At 40.9% G+C, this 23,920-nt stretch overlaps 1 protein-coding gene across 3 annotated transcripts; it reads right to left on the bottom strand.

Annotated features, from left to right (window-relative positions):
- Nucleotides 1–3,938: 3,938 nt before the first annotated feature.
- tsc22d2 (TSC22 domain family 2) lies at nt 3,939–20,719 on the bottom strand. 3 transcript variants are annotated; one of them, XM_085928171.1, is made up of 5 exons: nt 20,627–20,719; nt 18,735–20,552; nt 18,410–18,644; nt 6,114–6,165; nt 3,939–5,930 (listed from the first exon to the last, which is right to left on the bottom strand). In XM_085928171.1, exons 2-5 carry the CDS (start codon nt 19,882–19,884, stop codon nt 5,640–5,642), a joined length of 1,728 nt encoding a protein of 575 aa, XP_085784297.1. In that variant the 5' UTR covers nt 19,885–20,552; nt 20,627–20,719; the 3' UTR covers nt 3,939–5,639. The 3 variants fall into 3 exon arrangements, with proteins under 3 accessions (XP_085784297.1, XP_085784294.1, XP_085784295.1); XM_085928168.1 differs by having other exon boundaries at nt 18,410–20,552; XM_085928169.1 differs by having other exon boundaries at nt 18,410–20,708.
- Nucleotides 20,720–23,920: the final 3,201 nt, after the last annotated feature.

The following is a 23,920-nucleotide window of genomic DNA, read 5'->3' on the forward strand; positions in this document are numbered from 1 at the left end:
CTTGATTTGCATCGGCCAAAAGTGCCCCCTGCTGGTTTTTCTCGATAGCGCACTCTAAATATCTGTCCAAGATGGCAGCTGAAGTGCGCATGCGTGGTGGGATAATTTTCCACCTAGAAAATAAAACAATGACAAAATGCATTTGTTGACCACAGGATGGCGCCATCTACACTCTGTTGTGTTGTGAAGCACGCTCTTACCTCAACCTACTCTTTGAAAACTTACTAGTCTTTCATATACTAAAAGAGAATAAACAACGCAATGTTATGAATGCAATAACTGCTTTAACATTTTCAATATATGCATGTTTTTCTAATTGAATGTTCTAAATTGTCCAAAGATGTAAATGTGAGTGTGGATGGCAGCCAACTAACTGACAGCCGAAATCAGAAGCGATAAATTCAAGATGGCTCATTAATTTTTTGCGCATTCATGTTGACTCAATCCCATATTAATAGAAAATCCCTGCAAAAGTTGTTTTCATTTCTAGTTTGGTTTGTACCTACCTCCTTCAACTTATGAAACCATTGATCCACTTCTTCAATTATATTAAACATATTATTTGCATATTAGTTGAACTTTCTCCACGCCAAGATGTTTCTACATCGTGACAGATTTTTCAAGTCTTCAGGTTTACTTTCCCTTATGTGGCTGGTTTGCAGCAATAGTGCACCACACGAACTGTGACAGTAAAGTCGCAGTCGTTATGAGGTGTGGTTTCAAATGACTGAACGGTGAGTAATCATTTCATAACACGCGGGTAGCCCAACAAAATGTTTTGAAGGGGAAAATGGATTGCACAAGATCTCGTTTGTGTAGTGTCATGTATTGTTGGGATATTTCACATTCTGTGCGATTTGATTGTTTTGTTTTTTTATTTGCCACTGCTATGTTGTGCAATAAGCGGGCGGAAATTTGATTATATCGGCTGACCGGCTCAAAGTGACCCAAATGGATTGCTTTCAGACAGGAACTATGACATAAATTGTCTAAATTCAAAGTTTCAAGTGGTACACACAGTCTGACTTTTTTTTTTTTTAGTGCAAGTTTGGAGCTGATGTCAAGACACATTTACGATCATATCCGTCTGAGTCACTATGGACAATTTAAAGTCTTTAATTAACATAAGAGACATATTTTTGGAATGTGGGAGGAAAAACCTCAAGCAAGAACGGAAAATTTCCACACAGAGATTTTTCCAATAGACATTGTAATCCAGATTTCTGACTGATAAAAAAAAAAAAAAAACTTCCATATCCAAGTAAAACATGGTGGAAGATCCACGGCTATGTTTGGCTGGTTTCTGAAAATTGATTAAGTTGAAGGCGGAACAGTTTTGTTCTCACCCATTCTTGGTACGATAATATGATGGAAATAATTGGAAATGAATGAACGAAGGGTTCAGATCATGATTTATCCAATTATGAAATTTGTGGGGTGTGTCAATACTTTCCTCTACTGATCATCTGACCTCAAGTTACATGTCTGTTTTTTCCATTACAGGAGTGTGACAAGTCTGAAATATGTGTTAAGAAGTCAGGGACAAGTTTGAGCAAGTTGATGACAAAGTTGCTGGGGAGGCAAATGTTGCACCAAGGCTAGTGTGACTCACCATTGCAAATGGTGGAGCCGTGTCTAAACGCATCAACATATGAGATCAGTCAAGGTCACAGTTTAAGTGAACTTTTTTCCCCCCTTCATTTTGTCTTCATTTCCTCCCACATCCCAAAAACAATTGAGCACTCCAAATTGTCCCTAGGTGTGAGTGCGAGTGCGAATGGTCGTTCGTCTCTATGTGCCCTGCGATTGGCTGGCAACCAGTTCAGAGTGTTCCCCGCCTATTGCCCGATGACGGCTGGGATAGGCTCCGCACGCCCGCGACCCCCGTGGGGACAAAGCGGTTCAGAAAATGGATGGATGGATGTTTGTATACAAATATTTGGGTGTCTGGAGTACCCACCATTGTGTGAAATGAAGCAACCAATGAAATATTTTATTATCTGCCAATTTCTGAAAATGTGTCCTTGAGTGAGCCCTTCTAAACTTATGTTATGTAAGAGTGTCGCTAATTTACACTGAAAATGCCTTCCACCAAGAATTTCTGTCCGAGCTCCATCTCGACTGGGTGAAAACAGATTTGTTCCCAAAATCAAACTATTTTACTAAAAAAACGTGTAACAACCATGTTCTTAAAGTACCTGGAAATTGTTTAAAATTTCAAAGAAAAAGCCTTCTTTAAAACATAAAGAGTGTCTGGGTCACTGTATTATGCAACGCTGTTATGTTCCCTGACGGAAAAACAAAACTTATACGGTCACTTGACCTCATCATTTCAAATAAATAGAAAAAAAAATGTCATCCAAATCCCATTAGAGATTTAGAACTAAGCAATTATAGATTAAATTACATTAACTCAATTCTGCAAGACTTTAGAAAGGTAAAGTGGATTCATGTGGGGGCGCTTGTGAAACAATTTTCTTGGAAGATACTATTTATTGAGACACTCTATTTTGACGTTCCCTTGACCGGTTTTGAGAGTTCACATCAGGTAGGATGCTCCGACAAACCTGTGGAGGAAGTATCTTTGTTTTTGAAGAAGGCTTGGTGTAGAATTCCCCGCCCCTAGTCAATATGTCTGTCACATCATCAGCAATCAACCACAATGTTGAATGAATTTTACATTTTGTTATTTGGTTGTTATGGGTCATTGTAATAAAAATTGTGATTTTGAATTTTGATTGTAAAGTGAATGAGTTTAAAAAGTACCTTTAATCTGGATTTGTTTTAGTTACATAAGAATAGAATGTGAAACATTTGTCATATGATCTAAGAGGGATCAAATTAGCATCATAAAGACTGCTGGCTGCCAGTATGAGTCAATGTGGTAGGTAGCATGTAGTGACGTTGTTATTGATGCCTGAATGACAGCTGAGCTTCAGGAAGTGACACTTCATGACTTCATTCTGGATTTTACACATACCTCTGCCACAGCTGTCTTTCTTTTCTGCCGTGTTGGACCGATACCATCCACGTACTTCACCGCACTCTACATTACGTCTCAAATTCCTGACTGAAAACTATATGACGAAATATAAAAGAGGGGGTGGTTGTAAATAATCTTTTTGATCGGTTTGAAATCCACACATATTGCTCAACATACATTTTTTGAAGTGAACTTTTTTGTCAATTTGTCTGTGAACAATATAAAAAAAAATGCTGAATTTTGATGATGATTTCAAAATATTTGGCTTTCTGCACCAATTTTTACCATATTGAAAGAATTGACTGGACACGTATGATTTTGCAGTACAGTATGTTCATATGCAATATTTTTGAACAAATCTGTCGGGTCATCTCTTATTGTTTGACTACATAACTGAGAAAAAACAGATGGGAGATTTACAGTTCAATTATGCTGACAGTCATCATAGATGCAACACTGTTTTTGTGATTTGCAACTCATTGAATAACCTGCAATCCAATTTGAGGCTGTATAATAGAAAACTCCAGTTTTGAGTTATGTTGCACTAAACTGGAAATGTTTGACCAAATGTGTCCTGTGATTGACAGTACTCAGTCAAAATTGGAGCTCACTTCACCTGTGATCCTCAACAAAGTATTAAAAAATAAATAATAATGATTTAAAAATAGCCCTCACATGTAAAAACATTCCAGACTCACATGTTCTCTGTGAAATCGAAGGGCGAGCAATTTTAGGGCAACACATAAAAATACTCAAAACAACTTCAGGGCAAAAACAAAGACAACATTCAGTCAGAGTGGTGATCCGGTATTAGGTAATACTTTTTGTGGGTGGCCCGATGCCATTTGGTATTTTTACTCTTCCATGGGAAAATTGTCAATATGCTGTGTGTTAAGAGGTTAAATGTTAAATGACCTGTTCTAAGTCTTATGCTAGATAAAGATACATACACACGTTCTTAATAAAACAGTCATTTATTATAGTCTGAAAATTAAAATGTCTGAACAGCACATTACAAGGGTATCGTTAAGATTTTTCTCCAAGGCTCAGTGATCACTTCCGCACAGTACACTTGGCATGTACGCAGCATCTCCTTCAAATTAAACACAAGGAAAACAAAGAGAGGAATAAACGCATTTGTGGTTTAATAAAAAATAAAATAAAACGGAGCCCATCTTGTAGTAAGATAACTCGTACAATCTCCAAGTATTTTGGTTTGGTTCTAAGCCACATAGACCACATCTGTATCCCCTGACGACAGCAGGTGATGCAATGAACATCCCAAAATGTCACCGCTGACTGGGTTCCAGCTTCAAGTTAAGAAATCGTTCAGTTTCCTTATGGTCTGTAAATTATGTAATTACGCAAGTTTTTATTTTTTATTTTAAGGGTGTGTTGGTATGCTACAATCAAAATTTAAATGCTAACTTTGTTAAATACATTAAAATCTGTAATGTAATAAAAAAAAAATGGCTCATTTTTCTCTCTTCTCCGTCAATTCCGCTGCATTTGTTCCCTTTCATCACAACTATAGCCGCAGACAAACGCGCTGACAGAGAACACAAATTGAGTGCTGAATTTAAAAACATGACTTTAAGAAAGTGGTTTGCGTATAGGGCATGCAGGTCATGCAAAAGAGCCAAATAAAAAAAAAAATAAAGGGAGACAGTGTGCCTTTCAAAAAAGAAAAATAATAAAGGGGTGAAAACAGAAAAAGACTTACACAGCGTTGCGTCTTTGGTTATAAAATAGGTCCAACAATTTCACAGCTTTTCATCCCCCAACCAAGCCCCTAATCTTTTGTTTTGTTTCTACCCATTTAGACAAAGAAGATTTAATAGTTTGCTTTATCAAAAACCTCCCAGCACATATTTCATTTATTGGCAGATTTTCCTCTCCTGTACTGTACATACCGTGTTTCACTCTGAATACGTTACAAAATATACATTCAACCTGGATTTCAACTCATGCGAGTTCTGCTTTAGTGTTTCTTTCCTACCCTCCGCTTCCCTCACTGACACTTTGCTTTTTTTGCGAGAGACTACCAAAACGTCCAGACAAGATTCTAAAAAGAGACAATAGACTTTTTTTTTGTCTTTTGTGACATTGTTCGTGACATTATGAAAATAGCAGCCCTGAAATAAATAAATGCAATTACTAAACGTGAACTAATAATGAAAGGATGGTGGCTCTGAGGAAACGACTAAAGTAAGCTTTATGTTGCAGCATATCATGAAGGAGGCACTGGACTTGCTCCGCCGGACGCCTCTGCTGATGATGACTCATCCCTTGGTCACTTCCGGCCCCCGTGAATGATGTGGCGTGTGGACGCTGACATTGCAGGAGCTTCACTTGCCACTGGGGCCATCCCACATGTCTCGCATTGACTGTCCTTTTGGACCACTTGTTGCCCCACCGCCACCTCCGTGCTCCTGCTCCCTTGTGCCACCGTCTCACTTCAGCTTGTCGTTTTCAATAAGACTTTGCGAGGAGTGACGATGGCTCTCTTTCAAGATGATGTCCCTCGAGTGGAGCACAACGAACGCAGCGCAGCGTTGTAGGGACGGTATGCTTTTTGTCTATGCTCGACAGAGGTGTGGAATTGAGGGTTATGGAACGGTGGATGCGTTTGGGTGCGAGCCGGGTAGGGAGGGGATCACGCCGAGGTGATGTTGGGCTGGTGGGGGATGCTCTGAGCCCCCTCGAGGTGTGTCAAAGGGGTGGTGGTGTTGTTTGTAATGGCCGCATGTTGCTGCTGCTGCTGCTGCGGGGGCGACGTGCTGCCGTGGCTGGAAAGATGGTTGAGCTGATCCGAGTTGGCCAACGACTTAAGCACGGCGTTCTCGCGCTCCAGCATGGAGTTGCGCTCGTACAGCTCCTTGATCTGCTCCTTCAGCACCTCCACCTCCTCGCGGACGGCGTACATTAGGTGGCTCTTAACCAAATCCTGAGGAAACATCAGGATTATAAATAAATTATAATAGAATTTGGGCCAATGGACTATTTGATCAAATTTGGTACTACGTTTGTGACAATCACCGAAGATATTGTTGTACTCCTCGTAAGCAAACGCGTGGTAATGTGTTAAATCTTGAAATAAGCAAAACCCGCTCACACTGGAAAAACTCACCATGGCCTGTTCAATCTTGTTGTCGATGGCAACTACGCTGGCACCGGATGCACTGTGGAGAGGAAAAAACAACAAAACACATGAGAACCACACATCTCACCACATGCTTCACATCGACACACCACGCAATTCACAATCATATCACTCATCACTTCCGTTAAGCAGCTCGCGGAAACCAAAGAGTGACACAAATTTCCTCACTATAATTCCCTGGAGTGGTTTTAAATGCTGTCTGCTTTTCTGTCAAGCTAACCCAGCGGCCACTAAGCAGCTGGAAACTAAAATATCAAGCCAGGCCATGTAATGTGTCCTAATCACCAAATACAGAGGCCTATCGCAGGTAACTCCATATAGACCCATATTTAATCACATTTAAATTGACAATTAACAAGTGTTGTACTGTGAGAGTTGTTGTCTATCTGTGTTTAGGCTCAATAAAGTTGAAAATATTTACTTTGAGTAAACTATAGAAAAGCGCACTATAAATTCAATGCGTTTTTATTTTTTATTGATTTGGCCACAAGGGGAAGCTGTAATGATGGTGATCGTTTAAACAACTAATGCAACAATACCTTTGGGGGGAAACAAAAAAACGAATTTAAATGAGCATCGTTTAACAACAACAACAAAACGCGACGTGCAAGAGCTCACATCCAGCACGCTGGATGACCACCGCACGTAACGCACGTAGACGACCCTCGCGCAAAAACACACATTCGGGTTACATGACGCGCGGTACAAATCGGGTGAAGACAAGAGCCACACAAACACACTTAAATATTTTTTTTTTTTTAAAGACAAACGTTTCGAAAGTTTTTTTTTTAATATATATATACCTGCCGCATCTCGCTCTGTAAGGCATCAAGCGTCCGGAATATGTGGGAGAAGACCCCGGCGAACACGAAAGACTGTAGCTCATTGTGCAGCGCATCTTAGCAACACTCCACACACACACACAAAAAACACAAGAAGTCAAGTGTCCAGGTAGTTTTTAGCGATTAACTGTTTCTACTTGGCCGTCCCGTCGCTATGTATCCAGTAGGAGAACACAAGACAAGGACTGTTTTAAAAGGCAGCTCGCTTGGTCACATGGGAAGCAATCACAGGGGAGGAGTTGAGCAAGCAGGACGCCTACTTGTACAGCGAAGTGGATTTCTTTGCAGGTTATATTTTAAATCAGGATCTTGACAGAAATAGTCCACTGTGACTCTCGTGGCCAAGAGTGAATTCTTTTTTTTCTCTCCCCCATTTCAAATGACTGCTTTATGTTTCTTCTTGCCACAAAACAAATAACATTGAAGGTCAACAGTTGGATCAGTTACTTCACGTTTACTTTCACATGACATTGATCCCAAAGAAATCTTCTGAACCCCTTTTTGACCATTCAAACTTTGTGACCCATTTAAGTCTTCTAAATTCCACTGTCGGACAAACAACCCACTAAAATTACATTTGACTGAATTCATACACTATATTTGCATTAAATACAGGTCAAATATTTTTTTTATATTTTCAAATAATGAAAATGGAAAAAAACTAATCAATCACCTAATCATGAATTACAAGCGGTGTTTCATCTCACCTGAGTTGTTTTTTTTTTAATTCAGAGTCCATGAATGCCGAGAACAATTTGAATTTGTGGCATTCCACAGTAGCTGTGTGATTTGAGGCCCTGATAAACAAGGTGAACACATTCCGCCCTTAAAAAGACCAACTATTCACAATGGGAGAGAAAATGTTTCAAATCCAACTTTGCTTGAAATGTGTTTTTCTTCTGTGACACCAGCGAGAGGAGAGACAAGGCCGGCTGGATTCAAATTAGTTTACCGACTGAGATTCTTCTTGCGCAAAGGCAGACAAAATCCCCTCATCTAATTTGTTTTAATTCCGTTTCCAACAAAAACAAAACACCCCGTACATCTTATTCAGGAAGAAAGACACGTGGTGGTTTATATAAGGACCTCTTGCTGCGCTAACCTCCACATGGGCCTGTCCCTACAGATTGCAAAGACGTCCACACGCGCATCCTCCAACAGGACCTTCAGCACATTCCATCCGCGGACACCTCCGGCCTCGAGGCCAGTTTTTCCCGAGCCAAACATCTGTGTCAGAGCCAACGTCATGCTGTGACACGACACGGCAAGAACCGGAGGGTGTCCAGGCAATTTGTTTCTACAAGCTTTTGGGTTCAGTACCAACTTTTCTGTGGAACATCTATTCATAGGAGGGGGTCCTACAGGCACACTCCAAGTTCACCACTGTAAATAGACTTTACATAAAGACGGCATGAGACAACAAGCACATGTCACCACATCACATGACTCACCATGGCGTCACATAAATCAATGAGCTCTCCACTCGCACACAGATGGACCGGCACACGTCCCTGTCCCAAAATCATACAAATACTCCCAGTGGGGGGTGGGGGGGCAGCTGGACAAATGAGACCTGAGTGGATTTCAAAACAATAGATGGGAGGGAGAGGACTAAAACAACAACAGAGGAGCACGCTCACCGATGACTTACTGTTGCTCTACAAGTTCTGTTATCTTCAAGGTGCAGTTTGGGGACATCACCAGATGGTGTCAGCAAAGTTTCCAATTTCACAATTCAAAGTAATAAGTTAAAGTACTAGAGTACTAGTGGAAAAAAACATGCGCGGTTTCCACTAAGGTTTTTTTTTTTTTTTTTTAAGAAGAGGGTTTGGTGGTGCGATCTAATTATGCTTAAAAACTATGTTTTTTAATTGTGCATACAAAAACGTTTATTTTTTGCAAACAAAATTGAATCGTCAATTGCTTTTGAAATGGCTTCTCGTGTTTTCAATCATTACTGACAATTTATTCTCAATTAGCAGAAAATAGCACATGAAAGACAAGTTTCAGTTTATTTAATTTCAAATCAGATGTAAAATATGTTTGAGTCTTACAAACATCATTAAACACATTTCAAATCCCCTGACCTTTGTTGAATAAATAACGTGGACAAATAGTTGCATTGTATCATGAGGTCAATGGTGACAATTGGAGGATGTCGGAATAATGTGAATATGTGCCCAGGAACAAAAAGATTGTAGGATGTGTTGTCTACCAATACGGAGGCTCGCGTATAGACAACGAAGACTAAACAAAATCTGACCTGGATGAGGGACGCCTTGTCTGTGGATTGATGTTTTATTTTCCTAACATGAAACTAAGAGTCATTAATGTGTGTGTGTGTACAGCCCCCATAGCTTCCTCAAAAACATACAGAAGGAACTGGCCTGATACTCATTACATAATCCCCAGACTCGGGATGGCGGAGGTCATGAGAAATAATCAAAGCCCTTAAGCAGTCCACAATTTGCTAAAAGACCAACAATTTTAGCTTGAGCCATTTTGTTGATTGGGATATGAAGTCTTATTTTTAAAGCCCTTGCATAGGGACAGCAATGTTTGCAGTTAGCACTCCACCACTTGGCTCCTGACGACATATGCGAGGTGTTGTGTGACAAGGCTCAATTTGCCAACACACCAGGAGTCCATGTTTATGGTTGTTTAGTCCAAAGTCATCACGAGATCAAGAAGGTTCTCTTTGAGGATTGAAGAAGATGCTTTGAGTCCATCTAATATCATTGGACACGGTGACTTTAAAAGCTTGTATTGACATGTCAGCTGGGATATTACTTAATCAGTCACATTTTGAAATGGAAATTGTTTTGCTGCCGACTGATTGCCTACATCTACAGCTTGAGGGAAATTTTTTGTTAATTTTTACTTGCCCAGTTACGGAGTTTGCTGAAAGCTGAATAGAAACATTGATGCTTGAGATAGGAAATTCCTGAGCATGACAAGCATTTAACTGAGCAAGTGTGAAGCAACAGGACGCTGGTCAAGGGAGACGTGCGCTCAGTAAACGCTTGTGGTATTAATACAGGTCAAATGCCATCCAAGTTTCCAAAGATAAAGTTGACAAGATGCAAATGTTACCTTTTGAATAGTAGAAACTTTAAGACCTGCTGGCAAGTTACATAAGAGGACTTTTAAGATAGCGCCACATCAATTCCTCCGTCAAAAAAAATGATGTACTCAAAGTCTTTGAAGAACGAAACAATTGAATTGGGTTGGGTTACAGTTATTGTGGTTTTAATTTTTGGTCAACAATGTGATTCCAATTGATTCTGTTCCGATGACAGTATTTTGGGAGGGAAAAAAAAATAAAATAAAGGAGTGTTACGTAAACAGTTGGTACTGTTGGAAACATTTAATTGAATGTTAGTGACATCACTTATTCCAGTTACAATATTAGTAACACTATGTTTAAACGGCGGTGACCTCAGCTCATAACTCTAAAGGTACATTTTGCGACTTTTCTATTGAAGCACATTTCAAGCCCTTTTACATAACATTCTCAAATCCCTAATTGAGTTCATGGGAATGAATTAATTTCATACAATACAGGACAAAGTGTTAAAGAAATTTAAAAAAAAACAAGTGTCTGAGAGCAAATGTCCCTCTGCAACTCGCGTACTTTGAGGCATACATTATGAACATTTGGTTTGACTCTGCTAAAGTGGACACAACTCAATCAACACTTCCAACTGCCACAATGTGTTTCAAGTTTCCCGGAGGGCGTCTCTCCATTCTGGCCCTTTTTAAACACGTGCCTCGTCTATTTATGATGGCAGCCGTACCCGAGCAGAAAGTCAATCAAGGCAATGGCCTATAGCGGTACTATGTAAACATCAAGGATTGGCAGCAGTCCAAAAGTCAACTGATCAGGGTTTTTTTTTTTTCTCTTATCGACACAGCAGCAAATATTTGACTTATCTGTCATTCATAACACAACCTGAGTGCGTGCAACTATTCTGCAGGCTCCACCCTCAATAACCCTCAAAGCTTCAGTCTCATTGTCTTTTATACAATGCAAGGGAACCAACCAGCCAAGAATGCAAAATGAATACTAATCAGATTCGCGTCTGAGAATATAAATGACAGACTTCGGGGGGGAAATACATCATCTACCATAGCTTGGTTGTGTTATTTTAGTATGATCTACTCTGCGCGGTGCTAAAATCTCTTGACCCTCAGCTATCCCGACCACCAATGGCTTGTGACTGACAAAACGTTATCACTGATGGCTTAGAAGCTGCGAAGACTGTTACCAATTGCATTGACATTTACGAGAGCGTAATGCTATTTATCTATTTATCTCCATGCGTTATAACAATTCAGTGACTGAAATACCCACAGTGACAAGTCATTTGATTTGGCAACTAGCGCCTTCAAATAGACCTGAAAGTCTATTAGGGGAATTAAATGATTGCTCTGTTCCGAACAATGGCTGAGTTCTTTGCTATTCAACAAAACTAGAGAACGACTGGTAGAAGCCATGGCCTTGTTGGTAGCCATTGCGCATTGTTAAAACTGTATTTAATTCCAGGTGAAAATGACGCAACTGTTGACATGTAGCGTGATACTCCCCATTTCCAACAATTGCCAAGTGTCAACAAATTACATAACCAAGATTTATACTGATCTGTCCTCACGTCATCAAATAAACTGAACTACATGTTAGGAAATGACACCTTTGCATCACATAAATGTCAAAGTAATAAAAGAGTACTGGTGGACTAATTTTAGTAGGTTACTTGAGTGCGTCGACTGGGTACTGAGGCAGTCACTCCGGGCCACACAAACAAACAAGCAAACACATCCGAGCTCATACCTATTGTTGATAGGCTTTGACCCTCGTTATCAGCGAGGCCGGAAAGCCTGGTAGAAAGTAGTGAAAACGTTCCTGCGTTTTTATAGAAAGTGAAAAAAGAAACATGAGGTAAAGGAACGGAATGAGATATTCTTTGAGCGGGAAAGCGAGGAAATGTCAATAAGTGAGGGTGCCAGAGGTCAATGGAGTGATCATTCAACCAGATCCTGGGTAGTCAAAGAGGAACCAAAAAAAACAAAAGCAGGAATCGAAAGAGAACTGTTAACACTGTCGGAACTGCTGGTTGGTTTACAGTTAACTTTCCATATCAGAACCAATGCAAGCGTTATCTATGCCTGAACGATTGTACCGTGACCAGCCCGGGACCTTGTCCTCACACATTGGTGAGGCATGTCAATGCTGTGAGTTTTAAGATCTCCCTAACTGCAACCTCTGTGAGCGCAGCCATATTAACAAGGCAAAAACGTGGTTTTATTGCTACAGTAGGGGAAAGTTTGTAAGCACAATGACTTGTTTGCAAATGCATCAGTGGAATCTCAGTTGATGAACTTGCTATGTTCCAAGATGCTTTTCATACACTGAAGCAGGTTTTGCAATTAAAACGATGAACAAAAATGGTTTGAATGCATTGCAGCCAGAGAATCGAGTCATCTTGCTGGGGCAGCCCCGATGAAAGACAAAGAGCAGACATGAATATGAAGTCTCTGATAAACCGCAGAGTACCCATCCACAAAAAAAAAGACAGCCATGGGGATAGAGTGAGATACTTGGACTAAAATCCGTCCAACAATATACTCTGAAAACAAGCTCAGTTACCATGGTGCAACAGGGTGTCAAGAAAGGGTCTCCTGTGAGATGCCAGAGGCTAAGTTGCACCCAACTGTCACATGTGAAGGACCGATCTATGGTCCTATGATGTGTGGTTTACAAGGGATTGAAATTAAAACTCCTGTCAATCAAAAATTCCATGTTTGTATTGTATAACAAACCTTTTCAAACAGGTTGTTAAGCAGAGCCTAAGGGACTATAGGATGAGATGGAATATTATGTAACTTGACATGACAATGGGGTTGTACAAAGTTTTAACATCAGGGGTGCTAATAATTGTGGTACACACAATTTCGTTTCCACAGAATAAAACAATTTGGATTCAAAGTTGGCTTTTCCTCTTTCCTTCATATTATTTCAGGGGTGGAAGGATTTATTAGAAACTCAAGACCACATCTAAATCAGGGGTGCCAATATTTATGGCAGGCTATCAAAACATGGACATGATGCTATGTTTGGAGTTCTCATCCTATTGTGATATGGGTACCGTATTTGTGGTTATTGTGCACTATGGTTTTTTGAGTAAACTTTAAGTTTTTAAGTGCACTTAATAGTGCGGAAAATACGGTACATACCATGGGATGGGACTGAGAACCCTTCCCCCCTGCTCCATAATAAAACTAAAACAAAATATAAAAACGGACGCGACCCTCTGCAAGGGTCCAAGCTTGCAGCCGGTACCTGATTAAGTCTAAGTCCTTGTTACGCAGCTAAGGATGGAAAAACTCAATCTTTCTCATTGCCCGAGATTGCACCATGACACAATGCTTCATAAAGTGGTGTTGTTTTGTACATCGTTTATAAATAAACGAAATAAACAAAACAAGCTCGGCTTTGCAGGAAAGGTAAGAGTGAAAATAATGTAAACGGAAATCTGAGCCTTGTCATTAAAAAAAAAAAAAAGGCTTTCATTTCAACTTTCACATAATCGTTAATGTGACTAATGATGAGTCAGTATATTACCATCAAGGGTGGATTATTCAGCAGAATGCCAGCCTGAGGCAGCAAAATCATCCTGATTGCTCAATTTCCCTAAACATGGTGAATATTATTGAATTATTTTTACTTGGAAAGATTCTAAATACTACACACAACAGTGACAATCTCATGTTTACAGAATAAGCAGTAAGGGCGTCATGAAACGTGATTTGAATAAGAAAACAGCTTTCGATTAACATGATGCGTTGGTACACAACTGAATTCAATTCAAAAGTTCCAAATGTATAAATGTGTTTGATGTTGCGGATGATTTGTTGTTTCTTTGAATTTCATTACCTTGAACAGTGAGATTTGACATGTTAGTACATGTTAACCACTGCTCAAGTGTGACGAATCTCTTTGAAGGAATTTCCACATTTACAACACGGAAAATGTCATCAATATTGTAAGACGTTTACGTTCAACAACAAACTCGTTGCATCATACCCTGTATAACTGATCTGAATCGTAATCCATATTATAAACGGCTGGTGTCTGTTGGGTAAACATATCAAGTACGTTTCATCTCTAACAGTCAGTAAAAGGAGCTATAATTCCAAACTTGTAATGTCTAACTTCAGATCCTGGCTTTGGTGCAGTTTCTTGCAAACAAGTCGTCTTCTTACTGGTTGCCTGGGCATTTGTATATCTAGGTCAAGTCCAATACTAGCAACTTCCTGTGACAAATTGCAGCCAACTCCTTTGACACTGGGTGTGTCTTTTGGACATTGCATTAATGACCCAAAGTTACCTTGGCTTAAAATATGTCTTATTAAGCCTTTGTGACATTTTCCTTTCTTTTGCCAGAGTGATGTAGTGTATTTGGCAGCATCTCAAGGCCATGAAATAAAGCGTAATAATACTGAAACCTGATGCCCGCCAATAGATGGTCATTCATGCTTTAAGATTCTTGGATGAAACGTGCTCCTCGATAACAATGGTAAAAGGACAGACAACGTGCATTTCCAGACTTTCAACGTCAGTCGAAACCACATTGTAAAGGACGGTGGCTGACAAGTTAGAAATAAACAGATGGTTTGGTTGGTGAGCAGTAAACGTACCATCTATTTGAGGTCGCATTTATAGATATCAATCAAGTGTTAGTAGGTCATCTAGCCACAATGAATCATATCCACTTACTCACTCAAACTTACATTCTAAGAAAAAAGGAGCAAAAGTTGTAAAATGCTGATGACTGGAGATGGTTTGAGAAAAAAAGGGGAAGCAGTTATTGTAAGAATCGGTTCACTTAAATATTTGTCGATCATAGGTAGAGAGAGCTTTTGACTTGCAACGTGTTCTTAAACAAGAATGTCTTTGTGGAAAATCCCACAATCTTCTACACCACAAACAGTCAGAGTGAATCAGAACAGTGGATGACACCCAATGAAAGGAAAGGAGCAAACAGAGAGAAGAATGAATGACTCAACTGCAGCTGGCCGCCATGCTTTCTTCACATCCTCATTAGTAACGATTCAGACATCTCCAAGGCACTGTAACGTCCTTGTTCCAGTCGAGAGTCCCCCGCTCTCATTGGAATGCATGGTTACGACAACTACATATTTTAAAGAGAGATGGCTTAACTGCGTTCTTCATTTGACCTAACGAGGTGAGGCCCAAGACCAGATCCGCGACCATCCTTTAGAAGTATTAAAAGCGCTGTAAACATGCACAACAGTGGAATTAATATTTTTCAGCGTAAAGAGTAGAGGAAATCATGACTTTGACACAAAATCTATCATCTAATAGCGCATAAGCCACAATCAGGCACAACAGCCGCATGTGAGTGACACCAAGGCAAAATGGCGGTGAGCTACGGGTGTGTTGGGTGCTAACAATTGATCACCCGACTAACTGTGACCATACCTTGGAGAAACTGTGACGCGCACAAACACACGGGAACGTCACACATAGCTCAACATAGCAAGTACAGGCTGGTAACAAGCAGCTGTCAACAGGTTCTCTCTTTGGTCTAAGGACTGGCTTTGAAATGAGCCGTGCATACTTAACATACTGGAACTCCTCAAAAGATGGGTCGAACCAGTTCAGACCTCAGAGTATTTTGGAAAACCCAATAAACACCAGCAGTTTAAGGACACTTCTCATTCCTGGAACAGATGCAACCTGCCACCATATCTTATCCAACCAAGAACCTGTTTGGAGTTTGATGGCACTGTATACAGTAATTTCATACAGGGGACAAGCCTACCAAGCGCGTTTTTGGAATGTGGGAGGAAACCAGAGTACCCGGTGGAAACCCACGCAGGTATGGGGAGAACACGCAAACTCCACACAGGAAGGCCGAATCCGGAATTGAATCCACAATCCCTGCACTGTGAGACGTCCTAACATTAACACCTGAAAAATTTGTCAAAGTAAATATTTCATACCAGCTAATATGAAAAATGTAAATTTGTGCTTGCTTTTTAGTTGTATCACCCAGCCCTATTTTGCAACTTTGTAGTGCCATTCTTGACAGTTTAACCTCTATCATTTTGCCCTTCAACTTATTTTGAAAGACATTTGATCAATTAATTCAATTTATTAGCAATTCTTCCTAAATGAGAATGAATTGTGTTTTCTTTTGAAATCAAATTCTTTACTGCACAATGTGTGTTCAGCCTTTTGTCAGAAGTATAAAAGGGATTCCTTTGAAAGTATCTGTCATTGGTTCTACAGAAATTATACGTTTAAAAGTACTAGTGGTTTTAGTTACTTGGTATTTGAGCGTTGTGATCGGTCTGGAAAAAAGGTGGTATTGAACATCCCTAATAAATATTGTACTGAGGAACCAACTGGAGTTAAGTAGGGACTGGGGGTGGTGAGATATTTCCATGAACAGCTAGTGGTCCAGTGGTCCAAAATCAAGCTGGCAGAAAGCCAGGTGCTCAAGATGACAATCCAAGCTATTCAAGGCTCCAAGAATTTCTCCCTTGGAAGTTAAGGCAGCCCAGCTATCAGTGGAAAATGAGCTATTCCCTTGTGTCCAGGCCATGGCAGCAATCCATTTGCCACCAGCAACACATGGTCATTGCAACCGAGACCCCCACCCCACCTCCACCCCCCTTAGACTGTCAAACTGCCAAGAGGGAGAATGGAGGGAGGGGCACCGCGACACTATAAATACATAACACATGTGCACGTCCTGATATCTCACCGTTGTGGAAGTCTTTGTCTGATAAAATATGGAAAATATTTTTGGGGAGTTGACTGGGAGTCTTCTGTATTTCTAGCTTCGAAGATATAATCATCATAGAAAGAGGGTTCTTGGAGGTGGATTACAAGTGCTTCCACTTTGAATTCAATTCTTTGAATTCAATTCAATTGATTATTTGTCAGATGTGAAGTGTTATAAAACATTTGGAATATATGTGTATATATACACATATGACAAGAATTAGAAAACAAATGAAAATCATTGGAGTGATACTGGATTCCTTGTGGCCATATTTGCTGCCTTAAATATAGCCATAATAAAAGAACACAATGTTTTCTCCCTGATCATCATTCCAATTAATTTCCCGTTAAAGTCACAATGGTGGCAACCTGACATCTGTGATGAAGCCCATTTTGCAACATGACATTTGAAAGCGCTCCTTATCAGGCCGCAACTTTCCCTGACATCAAGCGCATGCGGGTGTGCAAGGTTTCCCGGTGACGACGCACGTCGACTATCACATATGTCTGGGCCCATGTTCATTGACTTGTTTGCTTAAGAGGTGGCGGATTGTCAACCTAATCTCAATCATGTAAATGTTATTGTGCTGGTTATAAATTCCATCCCACCTTTTATTGAAAAGGACTACAATCCTATTGATAGCGCTTGATAAACAGCTGGCCAAACACGTGCTTGTTGGGACACTCCGTGTTTGAATGAGTTTTTAATTACTAATAGAACTAAGATATTGAAAGTGTAAATAAATAGTACGACTTTGACAAGACCGGCAAATTACGACGGCTAAACAATTTAAAAAAAAACAAAAAACTGAGTCAAGAAACAGGTCAACACCTAGCTACGTTGTCGTGTCAACAAAGACACTGAAGACTTCAGTGCCAGACCAGAACACAGTCATCCTGCCATGTCATCCTACACACACATGCCTTAAAGCTCTCTGTGGTCCTCATAGGTGTGTGCATGTCTGTGTGACTAATGCAAAAGTGACCTTCTTTATTCTACATCCATTAAATGTCCTGTCCTGCTGCCAACATCGTCATAGCGACACAAGCGTGCCAAGATGTCGGTCCATTTTCCATCACTTTCGTTTCTGCCTTCCCAACTAAGAAAGAGGTACCGGCTGTTCCTTTTGTGATTATCTTGGACAACGTGCGCAAACGCACTGTTCCTCACTTGTGCACATAGTCAAGCCAATTGCAGTGTAGTTCAAGCCAGTATGAGAGCCTGCTGATGAGCCCCTAAAAATCGCTGTTGTGTGTTTGTGAAGGGGTAGTGTAAGCAAGACTCAACATTCACATCGTTTTGGAGCTAAAAGGGGCAGAATGGTGTGTCTCGTAGTCACACTCGGGAATAAAAATAAAAATCAGGCTCTTACTTAACACCTTCCTAAAGGACATCCTTTCATGGCTGAAAAGACTTTTGCCAGGGGGTAGACAACATTTAAAAGGATATTATTAACCCCAGGATGCTTCAAACTCCCCAAATAATGTAACTAACCATAAACAACATCTATTCACATTCACACCATCCTCGAATGAGAATTGAACTCACGCCGGCCACAAAGGACAAAATCGCTTTTTAGAATTGTAGCGACTGCAAAACATCTTACCTGTCCTCATCACCATCCATGGTTATATGAATGCCAAAGAGGCTGTTGACAGCAGGACTGGGAAGGCCGAAACCTTCTCTGATGAAAGGCTTCATACTGTCTTTCACTGGCATCACACTGCCACTGGGCTGAGGTAGGACTTCAGATTTGGGCCAACCGTCTTCTGTCTGCTTACTGAATCCAGTGAGAAAGCCTGTGCTGATTCCTCCGGTGCCAGGAATCAGACTCGTCCCACCTGTAGGGGTAGCAGTGGTAGTGGCCGCTGTGAGAGGCACATTCAGGCCCCCGCTGGCGGCAGAGGAGGTGGCGGCAAGGCCTAACCCACCCGAGGGTTGTGTAGGGTTGACCAGGTGCTGCTGTTGGGCACCTCCTGTCGCCATGTGGAGCAGGAGGCCCTGGGCGGAGGGTACGTCAACACTTAGCCCCTGGGCTACCGAACCAGCTAGCATGATAGGAGACAAGGACCCCACAGAGTGAGGCGTTATGGGAAGAGTGCTTGAACCCAAGTGCTGCTGCTGCTGGTAGTCTAGCTGGCTTGTGGGATGGTTCGAATAAGGAAAGTGCTGGACTTGTGTAACGGGCGGCACAATGGGAGACTTCTGCTGCAGGGAACTTTGGTGCACGCCCTTGAGGTTATTTGAGAGGAATTGGGGAGCAGCAGGTTGCATATTGACCTGAGCGTGATGCGTTTGTTTAGATGCTGTTGAGTACCCTGTGGGCTGGAAGGCACTTGCTCCACTCCCAATCTGGGGGACCAAGCCAAAGCCTTGCTGCACAGTCTCTAAAGAAAGAGTGGCATGAATGCCGTCGTCCACGGCATTCTCCAAAGCCTGTGAGGAGGAAGTGCTGGTGGAGACTACAGTGTTACTGGTGGTCCCTATTCCACTGTCCCGTTCTGTACCGTGATCGACGGTTACATTTGGCTTGATGCTATCCACAGTCCGATTACCATTGGAATCAGAGTCTTTGTCGTGGAACTCAGTGCAAGTCCATCTCCCTCTTCTGAAAGGCTCACCCGTACCATGGTCGAGTTTAATGACCCTGAAGCGAGAGCTGCAAGTATTCGCAGGTGCAACAGCGGTAGTGGCAGTGGGGGGCGGAACACTGGGCACACTTGTTACCGAATGCTGTGGGGTCGCACGACCGCCGCATGCATTTTTATTATTGACGAGACCCCCATTGACAGGAGCTGTCAAAGTAGCCTGACCCTCCTGCGTGTCCCCCACGTTGTTTAAGGTTTCCTCGGACGAGCTCCTATCACACACAGCAAGGTCAGCTCGGGAAACATCGAATATTTCCGAAGACACATCTTCTGTTCGGGACTCGTCCGGATCGTCCAGACTCTCCGTGTCGTCTGCGGTGTTGTTGGCGGCCACCTGAGCCTGCGTAACACTCGTGATCTGGAAACAACTCTTCTTCTTCGCTGGCATTTTCGACATGTTGGCTTGCTCTGTCGAGTCAGTGTATTCCCACATGAAACGAAGCGGCGCACGTCCCGTCTTCTACTGATAGATTCACTGGAGGTGGACACAACACGGAGACGTACCACCACAGCACTTTTCCATACCATTTACCTCTCGCTCAGTCCACTCGGAGAAAAGTCACAAGCACGGTCCAAGATTGTCCCAAACTCCTGAGACCTCACGCGGTGTCCACTCCACCCCGGCCTCTCTGGAACCCGGTCAGCCGTCCTTGTGTCCCTGGGAGCCCCGCCACAAGCAGGCCCTTGTCCGAGATGTTCAGCAGCTGTCCCCGGGACTTCAGTCGGAGGCAGGCCCGGCCCGGTTTTTGAGCCCACTTCTCTGTCTTTTTCGATTTGCCGACTAGCCGAGTTAGCTCAAGTGAGCTAGTTTCGCCAACAGGTGTGGAATCATAATGTAAACATTCCTCTCGGACCCTTCAAGTAGAAAAGTATAGTCCAGCGGCGGAGAGAGAATAAGACGTCAGGAGTCGTTGAAGTTTGGCCTCTGAGTGTCGTAAGTTACTTATGACTGTTAGCTGACAGATAGCCACAAGAGCACCGCAACTGGAAGCTCGGGTGCTGGCTGCCTGCTAGCTGAAGCTGCTGCTGCTGCGTGCCTGCTTGCTTGCTTGCCTGCTTGCCTCTCTTCCACCAGACAAGATGGCAAGTGCCAAGTGCATCCTGGGTAAAGAGGTCAAACACGTTACTCCAAGCGTAAGAAATATTTTTAAATCATCGAAATAAAAATGTCTTACTTTTACTCTGAATAATTTAATTTCGTAGGGATTTCGACAACAAAACGATTCAGCATTGCTCATACATTACTAATACGGAAAAGTATTTCAGAAGTCGTCACTTCCGTTTTGTTTCTTAAAGCGTACTCCGGAGAATTTCATATTCCGGGATGATATAGAGTTGCCCTGTAATGTGTGTATTTTTTTTCCCTGGTATCGTGTATGCTTTATTTATTTATTTATTTATTTATTTATTTATTTATTTATTTATTTATTTATTTATTGTCTGCCTGTGTCTGTCTGTCTCTGTCTGTCTGTAGTTGTTATGTGCAAAGGGATGTATATTATACCTTATGTGTTTGTGTAGAATAAATGTTTAATAAAATAGTATAACAACAACAACAAAAACATAATATTCCGGGAACAGTATTACGTGAAATAAAGTGTATGAAAACGGATGGTGCTTTCAAAAAATGTGTAAGGGTCAATTCTGGCTATGGTTATTATTGCGTCCCCCACATTATATTCTAACAATCAACGAAATGTTTATTGAGAAAATGTTTTAACATTGATTGTCTTTCCTTTAATACAAAATGTCTGTAAAATATCGTTTTTTTTCCACGAAGAAAATGTATATATTAAGTCCGGATGTCCCTTTAAATGATGCCCCCAGGCAAATGTTCAAAGTTTTCGAGACACATGGCATTGTAAATCAATAAAAATGCAACTTCATTATTATGTATATCCATTTTCGACATCACTTATTCTCCTGAGGGCCAAGACTGAGCTGGATCCAAACCCCAATGATCATGGAGAGCTGGAGCCTAAACTGTTATATTGCATTTTTGTATAGAATTGCGATTGTTTAATTGCAAGATGGTAGAAGTTGATTAAGGTGCAAGTAAATCACCACTGAAGGCAGAGGTAAAAAACACACTCTACTAGATTTTCCTGTGTTTGAATTAGTTGGTAGGGTGATTGTTTCGATAGTGTTTGGCTGGTAGCCAGAGTTCATTCAGTCACATCCAGGAAATTCTTCATACATGGCTCATGATGACCCTTGAGAGGAAGGAGCAGAATGAAACACGCTGAGGTCTTGAGAAAAAATATATTTATTCATGTTTTTGGGAGTATTTTATGAGTATACTTTTTTACTTATATGTGTTTTGTTGACAACAATGCTCCTTACTTACAGTCACATTCATAAAATTGAGTTAACAGTTTATTATTTTATCATTCAACATATATTACAAAAGCCTCAAGTCATGACTCCCAATCCAAGACCAAAAAATATGACAGTGCTGGTATTTGGGCATATATTCATATACTGTATATATAGTATTTTGGTATGGACAACCGGCTGTTGACTGCTGCTAGTTTGTTGTGTAACACTTGACCACAGAACATTTTGTCACATGATGGGGCATGATATATATAAAAAAAGAAAAGGGTCATACCGTTGGATTCTGGTTGTGATCATCATATGAATGAATTTGTTGTTTATCTCCACCACAAAGGTCCTGTTTTCATTCCCCTGCCTCTTATTTCACAGAGTTCTGTTGAAAATACATGAAGGTTTTATGTTTTACAGTTTTTTTTCCATGAATATCCATTTGATAATGATGATATTATGAATATTTTTGGGCTATGAGGTGGATGTGGAGTTCAAATCTTACCTCCGTCCTTCTTGTCTGGATTTAGCATGTTCCCCCCTATGCCTGCATTGGTTTTCACTGGATCCTCAGATTTCCTTCCACATCCCCATGAATGGATAATGAGTGTTTTGTTTAGTGTGTGTGTTTTTTTTTAAGATTGTGCCAAATTATTAAAATATTCTGAGCAAAGTTATCCAGAGTCCAATGGATGTTCATGCAAACACATGCCTGATGAATCTCAACTACTTCACTTGAGCCAGTTCAAGGTTCCACAAGGTTTATTGTCATTTATCCATTTGACATGCACCCACTCAAATACAGCTATTATTCATTTTGCCAGTATGAGGCAATTAACTATATTGTAAAAGCTGTGGACTTTAGTTAGAGAAGAAATTGTTATGCCATACAGTATTATTCCCTGACATGACTCACTAATCTTCAAATTACATGGTTAAATAATGCCCGGGTGCCAACTCACAAGGTCTGTCTTGACAAAAAAAGAAAATCATGCAGTCTTCAGATGTGATATTGGAAACCGAAAACAACTATACTGTATACATTTTGAAAGCCCACTATAAGGAGATCTAAACAGGCATAAGCAAACAAAACAAAACAAAAACTTTACATATAAGTATTTGTTCAAATGAGCTTTGGAAGACCTCACCGTATAACGTAATAATAACATATCACAAAAGCAATTGTTTTATGACCAAATCCGTGGCTTGCATGATCTCAATCCAATCAAAGCATCCTGTTCACTTAAGACCAAATATTCCAGGGATGAAAACATAGTATCACTATTTCCATCTAAGTATGATGGTTGTATTTACAATTACTGTATATCAAGTATCCAACTACATGCTACCAACAAAAACATAAAATATTCAAATAGAATACATTATCCTCCGAGTGATGCTGATTCTTAAAAGTGTGAATTTGTGCAAATCATCACAGGCATGTTTTGCTATTCAAAGTTGGCTGCAACACATTTTCCTTTGCTTTTCTTCTTGACCAACCAATCAGAGGATGGACAAATGCTAATATCATCAACCAGCACTACTGATTCTGAAGTCCTTGGTCTGAATAGATGAATGTGGCAACACCAAAAAAATAACAATCACAAACATGTACAGCCAAGCAGTGCAGCCAAGAGAAATGCTATGAAATGAAGTGAATGGAAGTGAACCATTTTTCTTGCATTTAAAGATTATATATAAGCATCATCCAATTCTCTTCACCCCAATTGTATACATACATCTTGATGAATAGCTTGTAAGTGAACATGTAAAATGCCGGAAAAAGCAATATTGCAACATCATATCAGTCTGTCCATATATATTTAGGATCCCTGCTTGGCTTTGCCTTTCCATGCTCCAGACTTGGTGTTTGTGTAGCTGCATGTGTTTATTTATCCTGTTCCGAGGCTGAAGACTACCAGGCTGTGTTGCAGCGCGTTACAAGACGAAATGCCGGACACTTTCAGCACACCACTGAAGAAACAAGACAAACGTTGTCCTGTCTGTATTTTGGGGCCCAAGAGCCCGGGGCCGGTGGTCACTTTCAGCAGTCCCAACATGGAAGACCTATGGCTTTAAGGAAAGCAGTTGTCGGTGTTCGATCAATAAACAAAGTAACCATACATTACTCAACACTTGCTAAA

This window comes from Syngnathus leptorhynchus, chromosome 13 (genome assembly GCF_054491065.1).
Source record: "Syngnathus leptorhynchus isolate UIUO chromosome 13, UIUO_Slep, whole genome shotgun sequence".
Taxonomy (NCBI): Eukaryota; Metazoa; Chordata; class Actinopteri; order Syngnathiformes; family Syngnathidae; genus Syngnathus; species Syngnathus leptorhynchus.